This window comes from Colletotrichum paranaense (assembly GCF_030867605.1).
Source record: "Colletotrichum paranaense strain IMI 384185 chromosome Unknown Scaffold_4.1, whole genome shotgun sequence".
Taxonomy (NCBI): Eukaryota; Fungi; Ascomycota; class Sordariomycetes; order Glomerellales; family Glomerellaceae; genus Colletotrichum; species Colletotrichum paranaense.
Window position 1 is genome coordinate 2506545 of NW_026848962.1, and position 18780 is coordinate 2525324.

An 18780-nucleotide genomic window follows, 5' to 3' on the forward strand; every position below is an offset into this window, starting at 1 on the left:
ATTTTCGAGCAGGCGGTCAACCGACGCAACAACCATGGCGACGGTACTCCCCCCGCCCTCGAAGCGTCAAAAGCGCGAGACGCTTGAGAAGACACAGACTCAGCAAGATGTCACAGCAATGGCTCCGGGCCTTGAGGGCTCTTTTAAGGCCCGCTTCGTTGATGGCGACGGACAGCAGCTGGCTGAGGTGATCGAGGTGCCCCTCGCCGACGCTTCTGAGAAGAACTTGACTCTCCTTCTCAACACCTTGCAAGGAAAGGTCAGCCATATACTTTCTGTTGGCAGTACCGTATACGACCATTGTCTAACCCCCAACACAGGATAGAGAAGACTTCCTCCCGTACAAGTTCCGAATCCACATCCCCGACACAGATATCATCGTCGACCAATACCCCACCAACCTCCTCGAGCTCCTTCGCAGCCATGGCGTCGCAAACCCCTTCGAAACAACAGTCACTCTTAGTGCCGAGCCCCAGGCCGTATTCAAGGTGCAAGCCGTCACCCGCATGGCCCATCGCATCCCAGGTCACGGCGAAGCCATCCTCTCAGCCCAGTTCTCCCCCGAGACCAGCAAGAGGTTAGCAACGGGCGGTGGCGACAAGACAGCTCGTATATGGGATACCGAGACAGGCACCCCGAAGTTCACACTCTCGGGCCACTCCGGCTGGGTGCTCTGCGTTGCGTGGTCCGCCGACGGCCGCCGCCTCGCAACGGGCAGCATGGACAAGACGGTTCGCCTCTGGGATCCGGATAAAGGCGTCGCTGTCGGCCAACCCCTAACTGGCCACGCAAAATGGGTCACTGGAATCGCCTGGGAACCCTATCACCTCTGGCGCGACGGCACTCCCCGCCTGGCATCCGCCAGCAAGGACGCGACGGTGCGCATCTGGGTCGTCAACACGGGTCGGACAGAGCACGTCCTGTCGGGCCACAAGAGCAGCGTCAGCTGCGTGAAATGGGGCGGTACTGGGCTCGTCTACACGGGTAGCCACGACAAGACGGTCAAGGTCTGGGATTCGGTCAAGGGCACTCTCGTGCACACGCTCTCCTCACACGCCCACTGGGTCAACCACCTCGCCCTATCTTCCGACTTTGCCCTAAGAACGGGCTTCTTCGACCACACTCCCACGCCGGAGACGGAGGAGGCTCGCCGCGCCAAGGCTAAGGAGCGCTTCGAGAAGGCCGCCAAGATCCAGGGCAAGGTGGCCGAACGCATCGTCTCGGCTAGCGACGACTTCACAATGTACCTCTGGGATCCGTCACAAGGCACCAAGCCCGTGGCGCGTATGCTGGGTCATCAGAAGCAGGTTAACCACGTCACTTTCTCCCCGGATGGCACTCTCATCGCCAGCGCGGGCTGGGACAACCATACTAAGCTCTGGAGCGCGAGGGATGGCAAGTTCATCAACACGCTGCGCGGACACGTCGCGCCTGTGTACCAGTGCGCCTTCTCCGCCGACTCGCGTCTGCTTGTGACGGCATCAAAAGATACCACGCTCAAGGTGTGGTCCATGGCGACGCACAAGCTGGCTGTAGACCTTCCGGGGCACCAGGATGAGGTGTATGCCGTTGACTGGAGTCCCAGAGATGGCCAGCGCGTGGGCAGTGGTGGAAAGGATAAGGCTGTGAGGTTGTGGTGTCATTAAGGGGGCAAGGTTTTGCGCGTCTCTGCTGCGCGAAGTTGGGCAACTGTTGCAATGCGTGGTCTTGCGCATATGATGGATGGGTTTTTGGCAACTAGAATACGGATACACAAAAGAGAATATACCCCATTTGTTCCCAAGCTGTCCATGCTTTATCTCACGAATTTTGCCTTGGCCTGCATTGCTAGACATCTTGAACCACCTCGCTCGACGTCGCAGGACTGTGTCGTTGGGCACTGCATATTCGCCTCAATCTGACATGAACTGTACCAGATAAACTCTACACCTAGACCAGTTGTTCATTTCGTAAGCGTTTGTCAAAAGCCAAACTACGTTCCTGGAATGGTGACACAAGTTTGCCTTTCTGCTTTGCCCAGAGCATGGGCCATTACATCCAGCATCACCCCGGATGGCCAAGACTCAATGGAAGAATCTCCTCCGCAGACTTGTTTGATCTGCACAGCGTTGAAATAAATAACCGCCGTCTACCGGCGACCTTAGAATAGGCCCTTTTAAGCCAAAAGCCTCGGTCACGAGAAGATAGGTTCCCAACCTCAACCAATGACCCCAAAGAAAACTACCTTAAGCCAAATACTTGAGACCTCCAAATTCGCAATGAACAGCAAGGATGAGGGGAAAAAGGCATCGGAGGATGGGAGTAGTACGGGGCTCACGACAGCATCGTTTCTCAAGGGCATCCAAGATGTAACCTCAACCTCTTTCGCAAGTGAAGATGAGCGCATGCAAGCACTCCTCGGAACATACGCTCTAATGGCGCGCCTAGAATCTCCATGGGAGACATTGGTGAGGATCTGTATGACACAGGTAAGAGATAGACTCCATAGTCAATCAACTTCCCTCAGCTCGCTGCATTAATTCTCACACAGACACAGCCGGCCCTTGGCGCAAGTCTGAAGATTCTGAAGGACTTGCAACTTTTTGAGAAATGGCAAGCTCGGAACGGCGAGCCAATGACGAGTTGTCAGCTTGCTGAGCTTCTTGGAGGCACTTGTGATCCCGCGCTACTCTGTGAGTCTTCCTTTCATTTCGTAAAGTTAACAATGTCTTACGATATAGATCGGTTCCTACGTCTAATGGCATCGAATCATCTTCTTGAAGAAACCTCCGTAGGTGTCTTCAAGCCGACGTCATTCGGAGTTTCCGTCACAGCACCATTGTTCGACAGTCTAATCCACAGCTTGTGGGAACCTTCCCTCCATCATCTTCTAGAAGAGCATCCCTGGACTGACACTCTCAAGTAATGACACAATCCTCCCAATGTACGCCAAAATGCCAGAATACTTCTCAAAAACGGACTACACCAATCCGCAAGACTCCTCCTACACCGTCTTCCAGTACGCGCACAGGTGGGACGGCGATCTATGGTCCTACTACCAAGCCCACCCCAAACAGCAAGAGCAGTTTAGTACTATTCAGCAGACAATCTCCGGATTACATCCTGCATGGACAGAGATCTTCCCGGTCGAGAGACTGATGGAAGGAGATGATGCTCAGACGCCTTTGCTTGTGGATGTTGGCGGGAGTACTGGGCACGATGTACTCAAGTTCCACTCCATCTACCCAGAGACAGCCTCCCGACTGTATCTTGAGGATTTAGGGTCCGTGGTAGAAAAAGCTGTCTTGCCGGAGGGAGTACACAGGGTTTCATACGACTTCTTTACACCACAGCCAATAAGAGGTGAGTTGATTTACCCCGGTCTGTAGGCTAGAACTCACCACTCACACATGCGACAGGAGCGAAAGCATACCTACTGCACTCCATACTCCACGATTGGTCCGACGCCCCAGCCCGCAAGATCCTAGAAATTCAGAGAGACGCCATGACGCCCGGATTCAGCAAGTTACTCATCCACGATAACATTGTCGAAACGGCTCTAGCACATCCGCAGACAACCGCCTTCGATATCCAGATGATGGCCATGGTCGCCGGTCAAGAGCGGACGGAGGATCAGTGGAGGGAGCTCATCACCTCGGTTGGATTACGTGTCGTCAATATTTGGAGGTTGAAGTCTGCTGTGCATAGCATCATTGAAGTCTCGACATAGACGTAGCGGGTATTCCGAACCTAAATGTATGAGTATTCCGTTCTTGCCTAGCATATTCCCGCCTGAAGGTATATTACCCCCCTCAACTCCATTCCCGTCACCAGCCAGCAGGCGCCCGTCTAGGTCGACGGGTCAGGTCAAACTGGCTGGGTGGTGGAGTGGTTCATGGTCAACAATTAAAATCGCCAACCAGCCTACCCGACGACAGGCTTAACGCATACGAGTACCCGAGTTCGAATCCCAGCATGAGCACCAAGAGATGTAGCCGCACCGGTGGTGAACTATTTTTTGCTCTTTCCTATTTCTTCAATTGTCGAGTGCTGAGTTCTGTTTCTCGGTGTAGTAGTACTATGATTGAGAGGCAGAACCTCGGTGGTATCTTGTGGGCGATTGCCAGTTATTGTTGAGGACATGAAGGCACAGCATCTGATTTAATTCTGTGCCTGAATAGTATTCCCCCCAGAATTAAACCTATTGCAGCTTGATATTATATATAACAGTCCCTGTATGGTTGCCGTTCTCTCGTCTCCAGCTTGGACTGTGTACCTCAGGATAGAGCACCTAAAGCACCTCCATGTTAGCATCATCATCTCGTGCTACAAGCGTAGGCCAGAGATAGCTTAGCTGAAGGATGACCACGACAAACATAGTGATCATGGCTGCTGATGAAATAGCGTCTAGCGAGTTCATACTTGCTGTAAATCCAAGCCAGCCTTCAAACCCACTCGCTCTCCCGAATAGCCTCAGCCCCCACCGAACCCAGTCTCACTCCATCCATCCGAACTGTATGTCATCGGCCCCACTTACGGACTAACGGGAACCTGGAATCGGAGCATAATCGCGGATTCTAGTCGGGAGTCGGGACAAAGGGAGGGGGGAGAAACAAGGCATGGCAATGATTCGTAGCCGAACAAGCCGGGAGATCAGATCAGGTTGTTTCCCCTTAGCCGAGGTCTTATCATGAATACAGGGCAAGTCCACAATAGGGTGACTTCGCAAGATCGAGGACACAATCAAGACAGCTCATGTGAGTCGTGAGGTTCAGACTTACTGTATTGCCGATGTGTCATTGTCGTCGAATGTCGAGCAACACGAGTTTTGCCTTTGCATGCAGCCCAGGCACTAGCAATGATCACCATATACCCACCACACTGATCCACGTGTAGGATGTGCGCTGGCGGGAATTAAACCGCCATCACTCAACCGCAAGGACAGCAATGACTTGTTGCTACATCCCAACATTCCTCAGACCTCGTCAATTTCTAAGTCAGGAATGGAGATAGACGTGCTATTCGCCATGTGTACCTGTGGTTGAGCGAGCCATGGGATTGGATGCCCTGCATACTGTAGTCTCCAAGCATGGCATCCCATGGCACCAATCAGCAAACACCTAAATATCTGTGTAGGCAGAAGGAGGCTGAACGAAAGCGACAGCACGAACAGGCGTACCGAAGATCCCTTCTAGAGTGAGAATGCTCTGCTGCACGTCGTCGCGGCCTGCATGCGATTGCACCTCTGCGATGGGCCCTTGGCATTAGTCCGTCAAACCCGATCGTTCCATCTTTGGCCCGTCCCTCTTCCCCAACAACAGCTTATCATGTATCCTAAAGAAAGAATATGTACTGCCTTACGTCCTTCTCCGCACCATGGGCAAACGTGACCATCTGAAATCCAGATTGGGCTAGAAATCCCGTGCCGCCGGTGTGCTGATGGGATGTGCATCTGGGCTGTCCCATCGGTTCGTTCTGGCATGAGCATGATGGCATCCCATCGGCGGTGCATGGAAGTGCACACTATTTCGTGGCTACCTTACCCAGTGCTATGGCGGAACTACAGGGCCGGGCCGCCCCTAGTAAAAGTATCGAGTGAGGCCAGGCAGCGCCGTCACCGAGTCGAACCGGGGCGTTTGGTGCTTTGCCTGACGGGCGGAGCGCTAATGGAGGTGCATTACTAGTGCTTGAATCTTCAATCCTCAGCTTGACCTCTGAACACTGTCAAAATCCGGACAGAGTGTCAAACGTGTGGTCCTGGAACATCGGGGAGGGATTCAAATGTTCCTTGTTGGACCGACTTGACACGGAGTGACCAAGATCCGGCTGAGCTGTACTTCGAGCCCAGGGCCTGGGATGGTGGCTTCGAACGAGATGGGCGGGGAAATTCTATCATATATGATGTTTCTTTTTCCGTGTCTAGACAAGGGAGCATATGCCAAGCGGCTGGTTTGCAGTTGGCGCCTAGAGAGGAGAGGCATAATGTGGCGGACAGTCGAGCAATCGACTAGCTGTTCTCAGTCACCTCAGCGGCGCCTTGTTCGATCAAGTTGATTCTGAGACGCGCTGGGCGCCGAAGGGATGATTCTCTGTCGTCTTGCATTCAGCCTATAGAACCAAGAAGGACTGAGTGTCCACTGCACCATCGGGATATACCGGCGCGTGCTATCGAAGTGGTCGGCGATGTAGTATCAATGAGGGTGTCCAGGAAGACTTGAGAAGTTTAGATCGAAGGAATAGAACAGAAATGGGGTGCAGCGCGGCTGCGGTTGATGTGAGGGGAACATGTCGTTTGGACTGGGGTCTCATTGTGTGGGGAAGGATGGGACATCGATTTGGAGTTGAAGTGAATCAAGCTGTGGATTTCTCCTGTGGATTGTGTTGTGGGATGCCACGAGGTTGACATGAAAGCTTTGACTGGAGGGAAGACTTCATGTTCGAAACCAGTTCTTTCGCCCCGAGGTTGATTGGGCCGCTACAACTCTCAGAGTCACAGCCACTTCGGTTGAACGGCCGCTGTTGAGGCATTTCTTACTTGGTGATATTTGGTTCTGGTGCCCAACCTAAACGTTGACAAGCAAAGCGGTTAGCGATAGGAGAGACTCACAGCCGAGCTTATATTGCCGTACTAGTTGCCGATCGGCGTTGCAGCGAAAGGCCTGCCAGTGCGCCGACCCTTGGCAATGGCATATTGCCCAACGCGAATGGCACTGTTGTGAGTGTGTGGACTGACAACTCCAGGGACCAAGGCTCAGTAATATCGCGCTTCGGTTGTGGCTGCATCGTGAAGAATGGTAAGCAGGAACAAGGGGGCCAATGTCGCTCCTCAGCCATTTCCCGAGGCCTCCAAAGAATTCGTGGAGGTAATGATAAGTCGACACACCAGTACAGCCCCCCAGGTGCGCTGCACGATAGCCCAAACTTTTAGCAACACGCGTCCTGGTTCAGGTTCGGACCTCTCGGTGCTCTAGGCTGTCGGGCCCTCGCCGTCTCCGCCTTGTTGGGGCAGACGAGGTTACGGCTTGCCTGGATATCTGCTGGCGAGTCGCTCCTTTGGGACTGTTGCAGGAAGCACATGCTTCTAAGGATGACTGTGAGAGTGGGCGATAGCCTGAACGATGATAGGGCCTGTAGAGGGTAGACATGGGTTCCTGTGGAATTTCTTCATAAGACGCATCCTAATGGAACCCGAAAACCCAGAGCGAAGTTTCCCCGCGCCGTGGTCTCTCCGAACCTCAAGATCGAAGTGGGCACTGTTGAGCCACACCCGCTTCGGTGGATGAAGGTGGATGGGAAGCTGGGCCGAACTGGCCGGGTGATTGACTAGATCTCTGAAGATGGAGACAAAGTTGGAGCTCTCCCCGAGTCCCTTTTTAGTTTCAAGGGGGGCCTCCTGTCACATGAACAAGCTGCTCCATATCAGAATGGTCCATAAAAAGTATTGAGCGATGAAGAAACAGAGAGGGAGAAAGGCAGGAGAAAAGAAGAAGACAAAAACGTGGAACGCGAGCCCAACTCCACAGGGACCAGGGGCCCGGCTAGAGCCAGAGATTCCACCCAAGGTGTAGAAGCATGACATGGGAGCCAAAAAAGAAGAAAAATGTTTGGAAGGTTGCTTTGGCCGCTCGGTCAAACTGCACAAGCTTCAATCAAGACCATGCTGGTCCCAAGCTGTCTTTTGTTCAGCTTGTTGTAGAGCTCTCCCAACACTGGGCGACACCAACCAGGCATTGCTTGAGAGCCTAAAATGGTGGAATTAAGAGCTTGCATGATGTATTGAGTTTGGGGTTCCGCGTTGCACCAGGTCTAACGTGGGCAACGGAGGCCAGGGGACAACCTCTCGGATTACCATTGCCAGGGAATATGCGATGTTAGTTCGTGGCCCGTAGTAATGGTTGTTGAAGCTCTCTGGCGGTGCTACGAGGGAGTCCTCCTTGACGGCAGATGGATCAATAACGTAATGCTCCACGACGATGACAAGATCTCAAAGTTGTCTATCGGAGGCGCTGCAGGCGACAAACAACCGCCCGGAGTATCATTCATCTCAGCTTTGAGGATTTCGTCAGCGAGGCGTGCTTAGACGTGTGGTCAAAGGGTGGCCACGCGATGGGCGGCGAGTGGATGGGTTACCCAGGGTGGCGTATCGTCAATCCAAAGGGTTTTGTTCGTCGTAAGGCGAAGCACCAGGTTATCTCTGAATATCGGGCTGTGCTGGGGTCGCACGAGGTGCATATGCGGCGTCGATGTTGATGTGCAGGCGTGCTGTACCGTAGAACAACGCTTGTCTGCGCGCCAGGGTGGTGGGCGGCAACGCTCTCAGGGAAGGGAACGTCCTCGCTCGGTAGTATCGCCGAGCTATTGGAGGACCTGGTGATGGCCATGGTGGTGGTGATCGATGCTCGTGCCGAATCTCGTCGGGCAAAACTAAGCGGCGATGTGGTGGCTGGCTGGCAGTGATGATTTGTTGGAGCTGCTGCTGAAGAAAGATGAACAAGGTGGTCGTAGTGATGGTTATGATGGTGGTGGTGGTATTGTTTAGTGTTAGTGTTTGTCTTTTGTTTCCCCCTCATTCGAACCCAAAGGAGAAAAGAGGAGTCAAGGTGAAGGTCAAGAAGAAGAGGGGGCTGCGATGATAGAGACTGGACGAAGATGTGAGAGAGACGTCAGAAGCTTGTATTTTCGTCTCCATTTCCCGCGAAAGGGGCCCCTTCCGCTCCCCGTTTGTGCCAATCTAGCAAGTGTACCTCACCAAATAGCAGTGGCTTGTTGGCGCGTTGCACTTGGTTGATTGACGTGACAGTAGGGGTGAGAGAGAGGCAAGAAACACTGTTGAAAAGAGCGTCCATGACATGAGTCTCAGTTCATGCCCCTTCAGCTTGAACGAGGCGGACTAAACGAGGTAAGAAGGGGTGCAAGCGGGCTTGTCTCGACAATCTTGATGGCAACATGAAATCAGCAGACCCAACCCAGGGTCACGAAGCGCATCATCTTCCTACTGGCTCGTGCTGTTCATGATAGGAGTGAATGAGCGAGCGAGTGTTTGAGTGAGCACAGTCCAGGCCGGCCAGTCCTGGTCTGACATGTTGAAATTTCAGACCGAAAGCTTGACCAAAGGGAGTTCTTTTAGTCACAAATGAGAGAATCCGACCATTCGCAGTGTGATGCTTTGAGTCCCGGCTGATGATGGACGATAAAGGTCATACTCACGGCTCCTGTCGGCCTTGAAGGAACGACACATCATTAGTCCATCATCAGTCATATTTGCCTTTTTGTCTTTTGCGCTTCCCAGCTTTGGCTTTCTTCAATCATTGGCACGCCACCGTGTCTCAATGTCTTGAACCCTGGGGTAATAAGAAAACCTTTCGGTCGTCCGGTCAGCTACGGAGCAGCCTTTGGTGGTTCGCTAGGTGCCTGTAAAATGAGGAACATGGCTGTCGAAACTGGCCAGTCCTTTGGCGGCGCTGTGGCTTCCGTCCAGTCATTCCCGAAGGATCCCTGACGTTGCCTTGGGACCACTGACCAGGGAAGATGGGCAGCATCACCATCCCTGTCAGCCCCAAGATTCTGAAAAGTCACAGCGGCACGGAAACCGAGGTGTCTCTGCGGATACGTACTGGACGGAGTATGGCAAAGGTCTAGCTAGGGTGGTGATGTTCGTACCGCGAATCCGTTCCGGTAGTAGCCATCGCGGCACCTGGCTTCTTCCAATTCTTCCCGCATGAGGTAGGATTCTGTTTCGGTGGTGTTGCTCAGGGATGATACACCAACGGCGACAAGCTTCCTTTCTATTCTGGTGGGAAACATGCTTGTCAAGTTGTCAGACTACAACAGCAACAAGTGATGGGCAACACCAACTTCAATGTACACAGTTGTACTTCCTCCTCTTTACCTAGTAGACGCGGATAAGGAGAGGCCTCACCGAGAAGGAGAGACGTTGCATTTCTCACATTGAGCTTTTCCCAGACGAGACGGCGGCTGGCCTGGGCCCCATCGTCCGCTCGCTCTGGAACCGTAGAAAATGTCCGTTGCATGGCGTGGCATGGTGTTGCATGCTATCTCGAGGGGGGGGGGGTGGTTAGGGTAGGATGAAAGCGGCATCTCACACTCAGCGATGTGGAGGAGGGACGGGCAGAACAGGACAGACATGGAAAATGGGACAAGATCACTGAGTTACCTTGGATTCTTCAATCATGCTCTTCCATCTTCCACGCAGTATCACCCCCGAGCCGTGAGGGTGTGACTAGTTAAAAGTCTCCTGCCATCCCGATCTTCGATTCCCTTCCCGTCCCTCGTCCTCTCGTTCCCCACACTAGCTCTTTGATCTTCTCGGCTCTTCCTTGATTTACCCTGGGCCATCTCCGTCACCTTCTGGAGCTCAGAATTCATCGAGCATCTGCAAACCAAAATACTCCGTGTAGTTGGATCCTCTGGCGGAACAAAACCTCCTAAAGCTATCCACTACAACTCAGCATCGTCGTCAGCATTACCGCCCACCTTCAGCGTCCCTCCATCTTCTCCAGTCTTCGGCCTCATCGTCGTCCACTTCATCATCTTCGTCGCCCTTCTCTGAACATCGCCGTCCACTCTCCCGGACGTCTGCTCCGTCGTGGGCCCGTCGGGTCCGTCGCATTCCACACGTGCGTTCAGTTGTCGACTGCCAGGGCTGCAGCTGGCCAACCCATTGAACCCAACCCATCCACACTTCCCAATCCCACCCCTCCCTCGCTCGAGGTCGAGCTCCCCCCGTCTACCTAGCCGTTCACCCGGTCTCCAGTGTCGAGGGTGCATCGCTGTTGCGACGTGGAACACCCTACCCCGGGGCGCCCAACTTAAAACGACATTTGACGCCGCGAAGAAAAAGTCGAAGGACGCTGATGACCAGACCCGAAACGCGAAACATACTCAGATTAGAAAATCAGGGGAAATAATCTACAATCCTATTTCCTCAAGAATCAAAAAAAGACAGGTTCAACGGGATTCTCAACATAGCACCACCGCCACAACCACCACGCAAGCCTCAAAGGCCAACAAAATCCAACCAAAGCTACGGACGAGCTACCCAAAGTACAATCTACCATACGAATACCTACCAATCGCAGGGAGCGCATAGCCGGTTCGAATCAAGGTAGCTTCTCTGGCTAGCGGCAGCCTCTTTTCTATCTCTAGGCTCGAGGTCCCGTCTACCTTGCCCGCTGCATCTCATCTTGCAGCTGCCTCTCCAGGCTCTCTCTTGTCCAGCACTTATCCCGCAATACGAAGAGGTACACATCGACTCTGAGTATCTCTCCGGTTCCGTCTTGGTAGACGGCGTGCATTAGCCTCGTTTTGCGCAGTCTCGACTTGTCGACGGTACGTCTCCGTGCACTGCGTTAGCTTCCACTCGCATTCGTCGCCTCAAAGCTCAAGGCTTAGGAGTCCTGGGTACGTAGCTCGGTTTCCTCATTACGTCAGTGACGTTCCTCGTCCGTTGGCAGTTGCTTCCCGTCCGTCCACCTTGTTGTTTTGTTCTTTCCTTTCCCGGCCAGATTTATCTCTCACTCTCATCCTCAACCTCATCCTCACCCTCATCTCATTCTCACTTTCCACCTCTCTCATCTCACTCGTGGCCTCAAACAGCCGGTTATCTAAGAGTAAGAGGGCTAGAGAGAAAGACAGAGAGAGAAAATCGGATGAGTGAGTGAATGAGAGAATAAGTGAGTGGGCTGGGCCGTTCCGCGAATGGCGTCACCTTCAAAAACTACGCTTGCTTCATTGCAGTCCGTCATTCCCCAGCCCATGCCTTCAGTACACAGCAAGGAGACGGTTTTCATCATTTCATCCTCACAATTCCACTTCCCGTGCTCTCCAGGCTCTTGCAGTTGCAATCCATCCCGAGAGCTTCCACACCCCTGGACCATCCACCAGCCCATCATCATCAGCCTTCACCCCAGTCGAGTCCGTCCAGTTCCCTCCGGGCCAATCCCGCTGCTCCATCCACATTTTCACACTTGCAGCTCTCCCGGTCAGTGACAGTCCAGTCAAATTTCAACATCCACCACGCCCACACCACATCCACTTCACCCTCACCTTAAACTCGCACTAAAGTACAATCCCCGTCCTGTCCTGTCCTGTCCCATCCCGTCCAATCCCACCCTCTCATCGTGACTTTTTTTCGCCCAGGGTTGAGGGTGAGAGAAGGAAAAAGTTTGAGAAAAAAGACCGAGAGAGCGGCATTCCCACCCCACTTTGGAATATTCTCGAGAAAACGTTGCATGCCGAAACATCGTGGAGAAGAAAGAAGAAGAACACAAGACAAACGCTTCACGATACTCTGTACAGACACACCAGAGTAGACACACAAACAACACTCTCCGTACCCGTCATATTATCCTCACTTCTTCTGTTTCCACTGTTCCCTTTTCCCCCTCCACCCACCCCGATCGATTCCTCGCAGCTGCATCGCTCACTGGCCCAACCGTTTCCTGTGTTTTCCCTGACGCATGCGCCTCCGCCCAGCCCAGTGTCAGCCAGTGCTATTTTACATTACGCAAGGCTCAGGCTCTGGCTGGTCCGGGGACAAGGACCAGCACTTGATTAACCAAGAAAATAAAAAGCTCAAAGCTGACGGTACATTTTGCGCAGCTCCCAGCAATACAGCAAGCAGCAGCAGCAGCAGCCACAGCAGCAACTACAATTGCACAGCTCCCGGCAGCTCTTTATTTCCAAATTCTCCCTCGCCTCATCTTCCAGTCCTTTACATCCTCACTTTTCTTACCTGACACCTAAAGGAATCCTCACTCACATTTCACCTACGGCTGTGTCTGAGACAAGCATCAATCCAATCACCTCTCACTGCTCTCCCACATTTTACCTCAGCCACAAACACACACCCCTCCGTCTGTTCATCCACCATCCCGTCCTTTTGTAGGGGCTTTTTCTCAGCAAGAGGTACCTTGTTACAAACGAACAACGTCACCTCGCCTTCGGTTCCTCTCCCTCGCCTTGACAACGGAGAAACCTCTCACCAGAACACATTCACTTGATCTTTTCAACCACACACCACTTTGACTCTTCCCACATGTTCTGCCCTACGAAAAGCTGCTAGAAGCTACCCGTCTCCTCTGTCTCGACCTCCTCGTCAACTTCTATTCAACCTCCATCCCTTGCCATCACTCGGCGGCCTCTTCCAAACCGGACCATCTACCTCCCCGAGGCCTTTTCCCACTTTCTCACGACACAGACGGCTAGCCACTAGCCAGATTGCCCAACATGACGGTATTTATCGCATCATTGTAAGCTCTCCTCCGCCTCAAGAATATGAAATGCTTGCTTTACTTGCCTTTCCGTCACATCGACGCCAGCGAAGTATCTGCCAGGATACCCCCCTCTGCGCAGATGCTTCTCATGCAACCATTCAAGACTCCCACCGGCTGCTGGGCTTCAATTTCGATCGCCTTGTCATGCAAGATCAAGAACTAATTTGCCAACGTCCAGATTTCTCCCTAAAACCGTCCACTTCGCCCTCCCCGGAACGCCTCAACGTGGCGATCCTTTGCGCCGCGCCAAAAAGTCCGACAAGTCCCAGCGAACCGAAGGCGACAGCCAACCCAGTCTCTTCAACCCGATCCGCGACATTACACCTCCCATTACCCCGACCGAAGACGTTGTCCCGAAAGATCCCTTCACGAACGAGGACGGTTTCCGTATATTCCCCGACGAAGAGCGCAAGCGTGGTGCGCCAATCGACAAAGGTTCTCCCAAGTGGGGTGCTAGAGCCACCCAGCCCAAGTCCCGCGCGAGCTCGCCCCCGCCTGCCTTCATCGCCGAGCACAGTCGCACCCTCGAGAAGGCTAGAGAACTTGGTCGTCAGGGCATCACCCAGCCTAGGCCGCTCGTTAGAAGCGACAGCCATGACCGGGTCTTTTCCCACGCCAATTGGCGCGTTATGAACGCCGACCAGGGCAACGGTGGTTTGCGCAACGCCGCCGAGGCCGCTGCCCGCGATGGCAAGCTTGGAGAATACACTTGGGTTGGCACCCTCGGCATGCCCACCGACGCCCTCGAGGGTACCCAGCAGAAGCAGGACATCGAGGACAGGCTCGCCACCGAGCACGACATGCTGACCGTCTTCTGCTCCGACAAGGACTTTGACGGCCACTACTCGCACTTTTGCAAGCAGATTCTCTGGCCCGTCTTCCACTACCAGATCCCCGACAACCCCAAGAGCAAGGCCTTCGAGGATCACTCATGGAAGTACTACGTCAACGTCAACCAGGCCTTTGCCGACAAGATTGTTAAGAATTGGAAGCGCGGCGACGTTATCTGGGTACACGACTACCACCTGCTGCTCGTCCCCGGCATGGTGCGCAAGAAGCTGCCCGACGCCAAGATTGGCTTCTTCCTCCACGTTGCCTTCCCCTCTTCCGAGGTTTTCAGATGCTTGGCCGTGCGCAAGCAGCTTCTCGAGGGCATGTTGGGTGCCAACCTCATTGGGTTCCAGATCCACGAGTACACTCGTCACTTCTTGCAGACCTGCAGCAGGTTGCTGAGTGTCGAAGCAACCACCGATGGCCTGCAGCTGGAGGATCGTTTTGTCGACGTGGTTAATTTGCCCATCGGCATTGATCCTGTCAACCTTAGCGAACACCGCGGCGACAACGATGTGAAGAGATGGGTCGAGATCATGAAGGAGCGCTACCAGGGCAAGAAGCTCATTGTAGCTCGCGACAAGCTCGACCACGTTCGCGGCGTTCGTCAGAAGCTTCTTTCCTACGAGCTGTTCCTGAACAAGAATCCTGAATGGCGCGACAAGATTGTCCTTATCCAAGTCGCCCTCTCCGGTAGCGAAAAGTCTGATTTGGATGCGACTGTTAGTGACATTGTCACCCGAGTCAACTCTTCCTGGGCCAACCTGGCCTACCAACCCGTCGTCTACTTGAAGCAGGATATCGACTACCCCCAGTACCTTGCCCTGTTGACCATGGCCGATGCTCTGATGATCACGAGCCAGCGCGAGGGCATGAACTTGACATCGCACGAGTATCTCTTCTGCCAAGATGGCGAGGTCTTCTCCGAGAAGAAGCATGGCTCGCTAATTCTGTCCGAATTCACTGGTACATCGTCGCTATTTGGCGGCAACGAGCTTTCGGTCAACCCCTGGGACTACCGCCAATGCGCCGACGCGATCAAGACAGCACTCGAGATGGGCGAGGAAGAAAAGGAACGCCGCTGGACTGCGCTTTACTCGGCCGTCATGCACCACACTGGATCGCACTGGTTCAGCGAATTCTTATCCCGCCTCGATCGCGTATACGACGAGCAACACAAGCACGACCAAACTTCGGTCCCGCGTCTCAACATCAACACTCTGGCTCAGCGATACTCTCGCAGCAATCGACGCCTCTTTATCCTCGACTATGAAGGCACTTTGGTTAGTTGGGGCCCAATGAACCAGATCATCCCTGTCAGCCCTCAGGTAAGAATCCTTTCAAGAACCTCTGCTTTATTAACAAGTCTAATTGGAGCAGCGTACCCTGGATGTCTTGAACGAGCTTCTGCTCGATGAGCGCAACACCGTCTATATCATGTCCGGCCGTCGCCCGGAAGAGCTCGACCGATTGTTCCGCCGCGTACCCAACCTTGGTCTCATTGCGGAGAACGGCTGCTTCCTCAAGGACTGCGGCAAGAACACCTGGCAGGAGATGGCCGACAGAGAGCAGATTTCCAGCTGGAAAGAGTCCGTCAAGTCCATCATGACTTACTTCCTCGAGCGTACCCCCGGTGCTGAAATCGAAGAGCGACGCTGCAGCTTGATCTTCCACTACAAGAGCGCCGAGGATTACGAGTCCGCGGCCCGCCAGGCTGGAGACTGTGCCAGTCATGTCAACGATGCATGCGAGGCACAGCGTGTCCACGCCATTCCTCTCGATGGCTCCATTGTTGTTGAGCCCATTGACTGGACCAAGAGCACCGCGGCAGAAAAGATCTTTGATGATCTCCGCGTCCACATGGCCCCTGACTCGGAACACAAGAGCCCTGTTGACTTCCTCATGGTCGTTGGTGACGGGCGTGAGGATGAAAAGGTGTTCAAGTGGGCCAACGCCCTTGGAGAAGACAAGGTTGTCGAGGATGTTGTAACTGTCAGCTTGCACAGCCGCAATACTGAGGCTGGTGCGACATTGACACAAGGTGTGAGCGGTAAGTTGATTGTCTCTCTGCTCAATCTCGTACTCAAGTATTAATTGTGACTAGGTGTCTTGCTAGCTCTCCAGAAGCTTGCCACTACTCAGTAAAGCGAGCTCTCAGTAGGGCTACTGTGAAGTCGAGCAAACGGCTCTACGCTGTGAATCCTGTGCTGCCAACGTTTGGGCGCACTACATTTGATCGTAATTGACCTGGCCATGCCACCAGGGGAATGATACCACAGTGGGATAGCATGGAGAGACGGAGTGCAAAGGCGTATAAAACAAGGCAGCTAGGATTTCCTTTTTTTTTTTTCTTTTGGACTCTTTCCTACCGGCGAAGGAAGGATCACGAACATGGCATTTGGGAAACGATGACGACTGCATTGGCATGCATCATACGCATACGAGGGGCGACTCTCGCAAAGGAATATTTCCTAATGTCTTTTTTTCTCTTTTACTCTTTTTCCCAGTTCTTGTTTCTTCTTCAGTACCACACACACCTCACGAGTTAACGCTTAGTTATGTTCGCTGCCTGCGGATTTTAACGTGAAGCTTGTGACGATGCAGATGACTGACCTTGAAACGCTTTACCACTTTTCTGAGTACACAACCCCCTACTCTGCTGTATTATCAAATTCTTGTTGTTGCGTATCGTGTGTAATCGGGGGCTAAGGGTAGAGACGAGCCCCCTTGGTATCATTAGGGTACCTGTCCATGTATTTGTACGAAATGGGATGAGGAAAGACGCATGAAGATTAGAAGGATTGCAGAGGTTTAGATTGAGGCGTGGGTAGCATCATACCAACTATCACGGCATGCTCACATATGGATGAATGACTAGCCTTCCCACCAAGTTACGTGACGTTTCTCGTGAGTGATGTATATCATGTGTATCGTCACAAATGTTCCTATCTCCATCGCCGCTCTTTACAACTTTGCTAGCACATTCCGATGCCAGAGTCTCATCAACGGCCCATCTACTCCGTATACTGGATCCCGTTCCGGCATGCCTACATCTCTGATGACGGGGCTGAAAGTACCGGCTGGCTTTTTGCCCATCTCATTCACCCATCTTGGACAACCCTAGATTATGTGTACAGTGTAAGCTAGTTGCCTTATGCCATTGTTTTATATGATGTGGCTACTAAGATGAATAAAAGTAGCTGAAAGGTAATTGGTATATCTGGAGAAGAAGAGGGAAGCATGGTGGCATGAAACAGATGCAGGGTGTGTTATGAAAAGGGTGAGTATAGCGTGAACAGGAGTAAATAGACTGACCTCGGGGTAGACACCGATATATCGATAATCTTCCGAGCTCTCGAGACAAGAATGTGCCGTGCCCGCGGGGAGAACAATGACGTCGCCCGTCGATACGCAGATTTCTTGGCCTGTGCCTTCGTTGATTTTGCCGATTAGGAGGGTTGAGTAGCCGCTGAAGATGCCTTTGAGTTGGTTAGATACTTGTCTAGAGCTTTCTCCTTCACGGCTCGAGATCAAGTCGATGTGGTATGGGAGGGAATGGAAGAATATTGGTTGGGGCGATGAGTCTAGTTGGACGTACCGTAGCACTCGTGGCTGTTAGGGTGGAAGTGGCGGATGGGGATGTGGCCCCAGGTACCCTTTTGCCGGGGACGCGGAAGTGTCAGTTGAGAATGGATGTTTTACTCTCACTAGATATCTGAGGCACTTATCGTGACGGTGATGAGAGATCTTGAAGTGAGAAAGGTAGCGGAAAAGGAAAGTTGAGGTCTAGGTTGCACATTGTGATGTGATCATGACAGACTCACCCTCTTCTCCCACCGGTTCCGGGTCAGGAACTCCGTCACCGACTCCTCATTCCGGGGTTCCGGGAGGACGTTTCTGTAGTGGATTACGGGGAGGGGGCTATTTGGGGCGTCTGGGTTGGATGAGAGGAGGTAGCATTCTACTTCCATTGATGAAGCCATGGCTTGTTTTGAGAGCCTCGTGAAGTGCGGAATGGGTGTTAGTCAAAACGGGAGAGATGGCGCTTGGATGGATGATTTCAGGTGGACTAAGAGAGGAGAAGAAGGGACCAAGCTTCTATTCTTTACAGGGTCTGTCTACTTCGGAGCATGTAGGTACGTATTGCAAGACGAGGTAGCTATTCTAAGTGATATGTCAACTCTGGGGCGAAAGGGCAGGGAAGAATTACTTAATTCGGTAAATTTCTTTGCTTACCACTTCGTTGCCCGCCATCGGTGGGAGCAAGCCAGGCCATAACTAGTCTTGTCTGTCGAGACAAAAGGCGGGGGAATGGAGGGGTTTGGAGGGGATGGATGGTGGTGGAGTGGGAACACCTTGAAATGCGGTTCATCGTCCCCGTGGGCCACGGAGATACCGGTCCGTCCCCACTTTGACTTTCGTCCTGCACAATGACACACGTCCGGACCGCGTTCCGGTCCAGACAATGATGTATGAATTTGAATGTGAGACTCTGTTCAGCTAGGTACGACGTTGAAATTCATGTGGTTTGATTTTGGTGAAGCTAGGACATGATCAATTGTAAGTGGGTGAATTGCTGGCGAGGTTGGCAAGTCTGGGGTAAGACTGGGATGATTTGCTGGGGGTGGAGATATAAACTCCTATGGGGGGGCTCTTGGGCGTGTAAGACGTGATT

General features: G+C 53.0%; 6 protein-coding genes across 6 annotated transcripts; 3 read left to right on the top strand and 3 right to left on the bottom strand.

The window, feature by feature from the left end:
• Positions 1-34: 34 nt before the first annotated feature.
• On the top strand, positions 35-1646 carry CPAR01_05840 (WD domain-containing protein; the record flags this gene model as incomplete). The annotated part of the gene is made up of 2 exons (XM_060490116.1): positions 35-259; positions 321-1646. The coding sequence occupies 2 exons, from the start codon at positions 35-37 to the stop codon at positions 1644-1646; spliced, it is 1551 nt and encodes a 516-aa protein (XP_060351582.1).
• Positions 1647-2258: 612 nt separating this feature from the next.
• On the top strand, positions 2259-3709 carry CPAR01_05841 (uncharacterized protein; the record flags this gene model as incomplete). Its single annotated transcript, XM_060490117.1, has 5 exons — positions 2259-2468; positions 2531-2672; positions 2721-2844; positions 2903-3342; positions 3399-3709. 5 exons carry the CDS (start codon positions 2259-2261, stop codon positions 3707-3709), a joined length of 1227 nt encoding a protein of 408 aa, XP_060351583.1.
• Positions 3710-9357: 5648 nt separating this feature from the next.
• On the bottom strand, positions 9358-10010 carry CPAR01_05842 (uncharacterized protein; the record flags this gene model as incomplete). The annotated part of the gene is made up of 3 exons (XM_060490118.1): positions 9358-9579; positions 9640-9764; positions 9869-10010. 3 exons carry the CDS (start codon positions 10008-10010, stop codon positions 9358-9360), a joined length of 489 nt encoding a protein of 162 aa, XP_060351584.1.
• A 1055-nt stretch (positions 10011-11065) lies between these two features.
• On the bottom strand, positions 11066-11248 carry CPAR01_05843 (uncharacterized protein; the record flags this gene model as incomplete). The annotated part of the gene is made up of 1 exon (XM_060490119.1): positions 11066-11248. The coding sequence occupies one exon, from the start codon at positions 11246-11248 to the stop codon at positions 11066-11068; it is 183 nt and encodes a 60-aa protein (XP_060351585.1).
• Positions 11249-13227: 1979 nt separating this feature from the next.
• On the top strand, positions 13228-16250 carry CPAR01_05844 (glycosyltransferase family 20; the record flags this gene model as incomplete). Its single annotated transcript, XM_060490120.1, has 4 exons — positions 13228-13250; positions 13453-15433; positions 15486-16155; positions 16210-16250. The coding sequence occupies 4 exons, from the start codon at positions 13228-13230 to the stop codon at positions 16248-16250; spliced, it is 2715 nt and encodes a 904-aa protein (XP_060351586.1).
• An 819-nt stretch (positions 16251-17069) lies between these two features.
• On the bottom strand, positions 17070-18088 carry CPAR01_05845 (uncharacterized protein; the record flags this gene model as incomplete). The annotated part of the gene is made up of 4 exons (XM_060490121.1): positions 17070-17225; positions 17421-17584; positions 17704-17761; positions 17930-18088. 4 exons carry the CDS (start codon positions 18086-18088, stop codon positions 17070-17072), a joined length of 537 nt encoding a protein of 178 aa, XP_060351587.1.
• Positions 18089-18780: the final 692 nt, after the last annotated feature.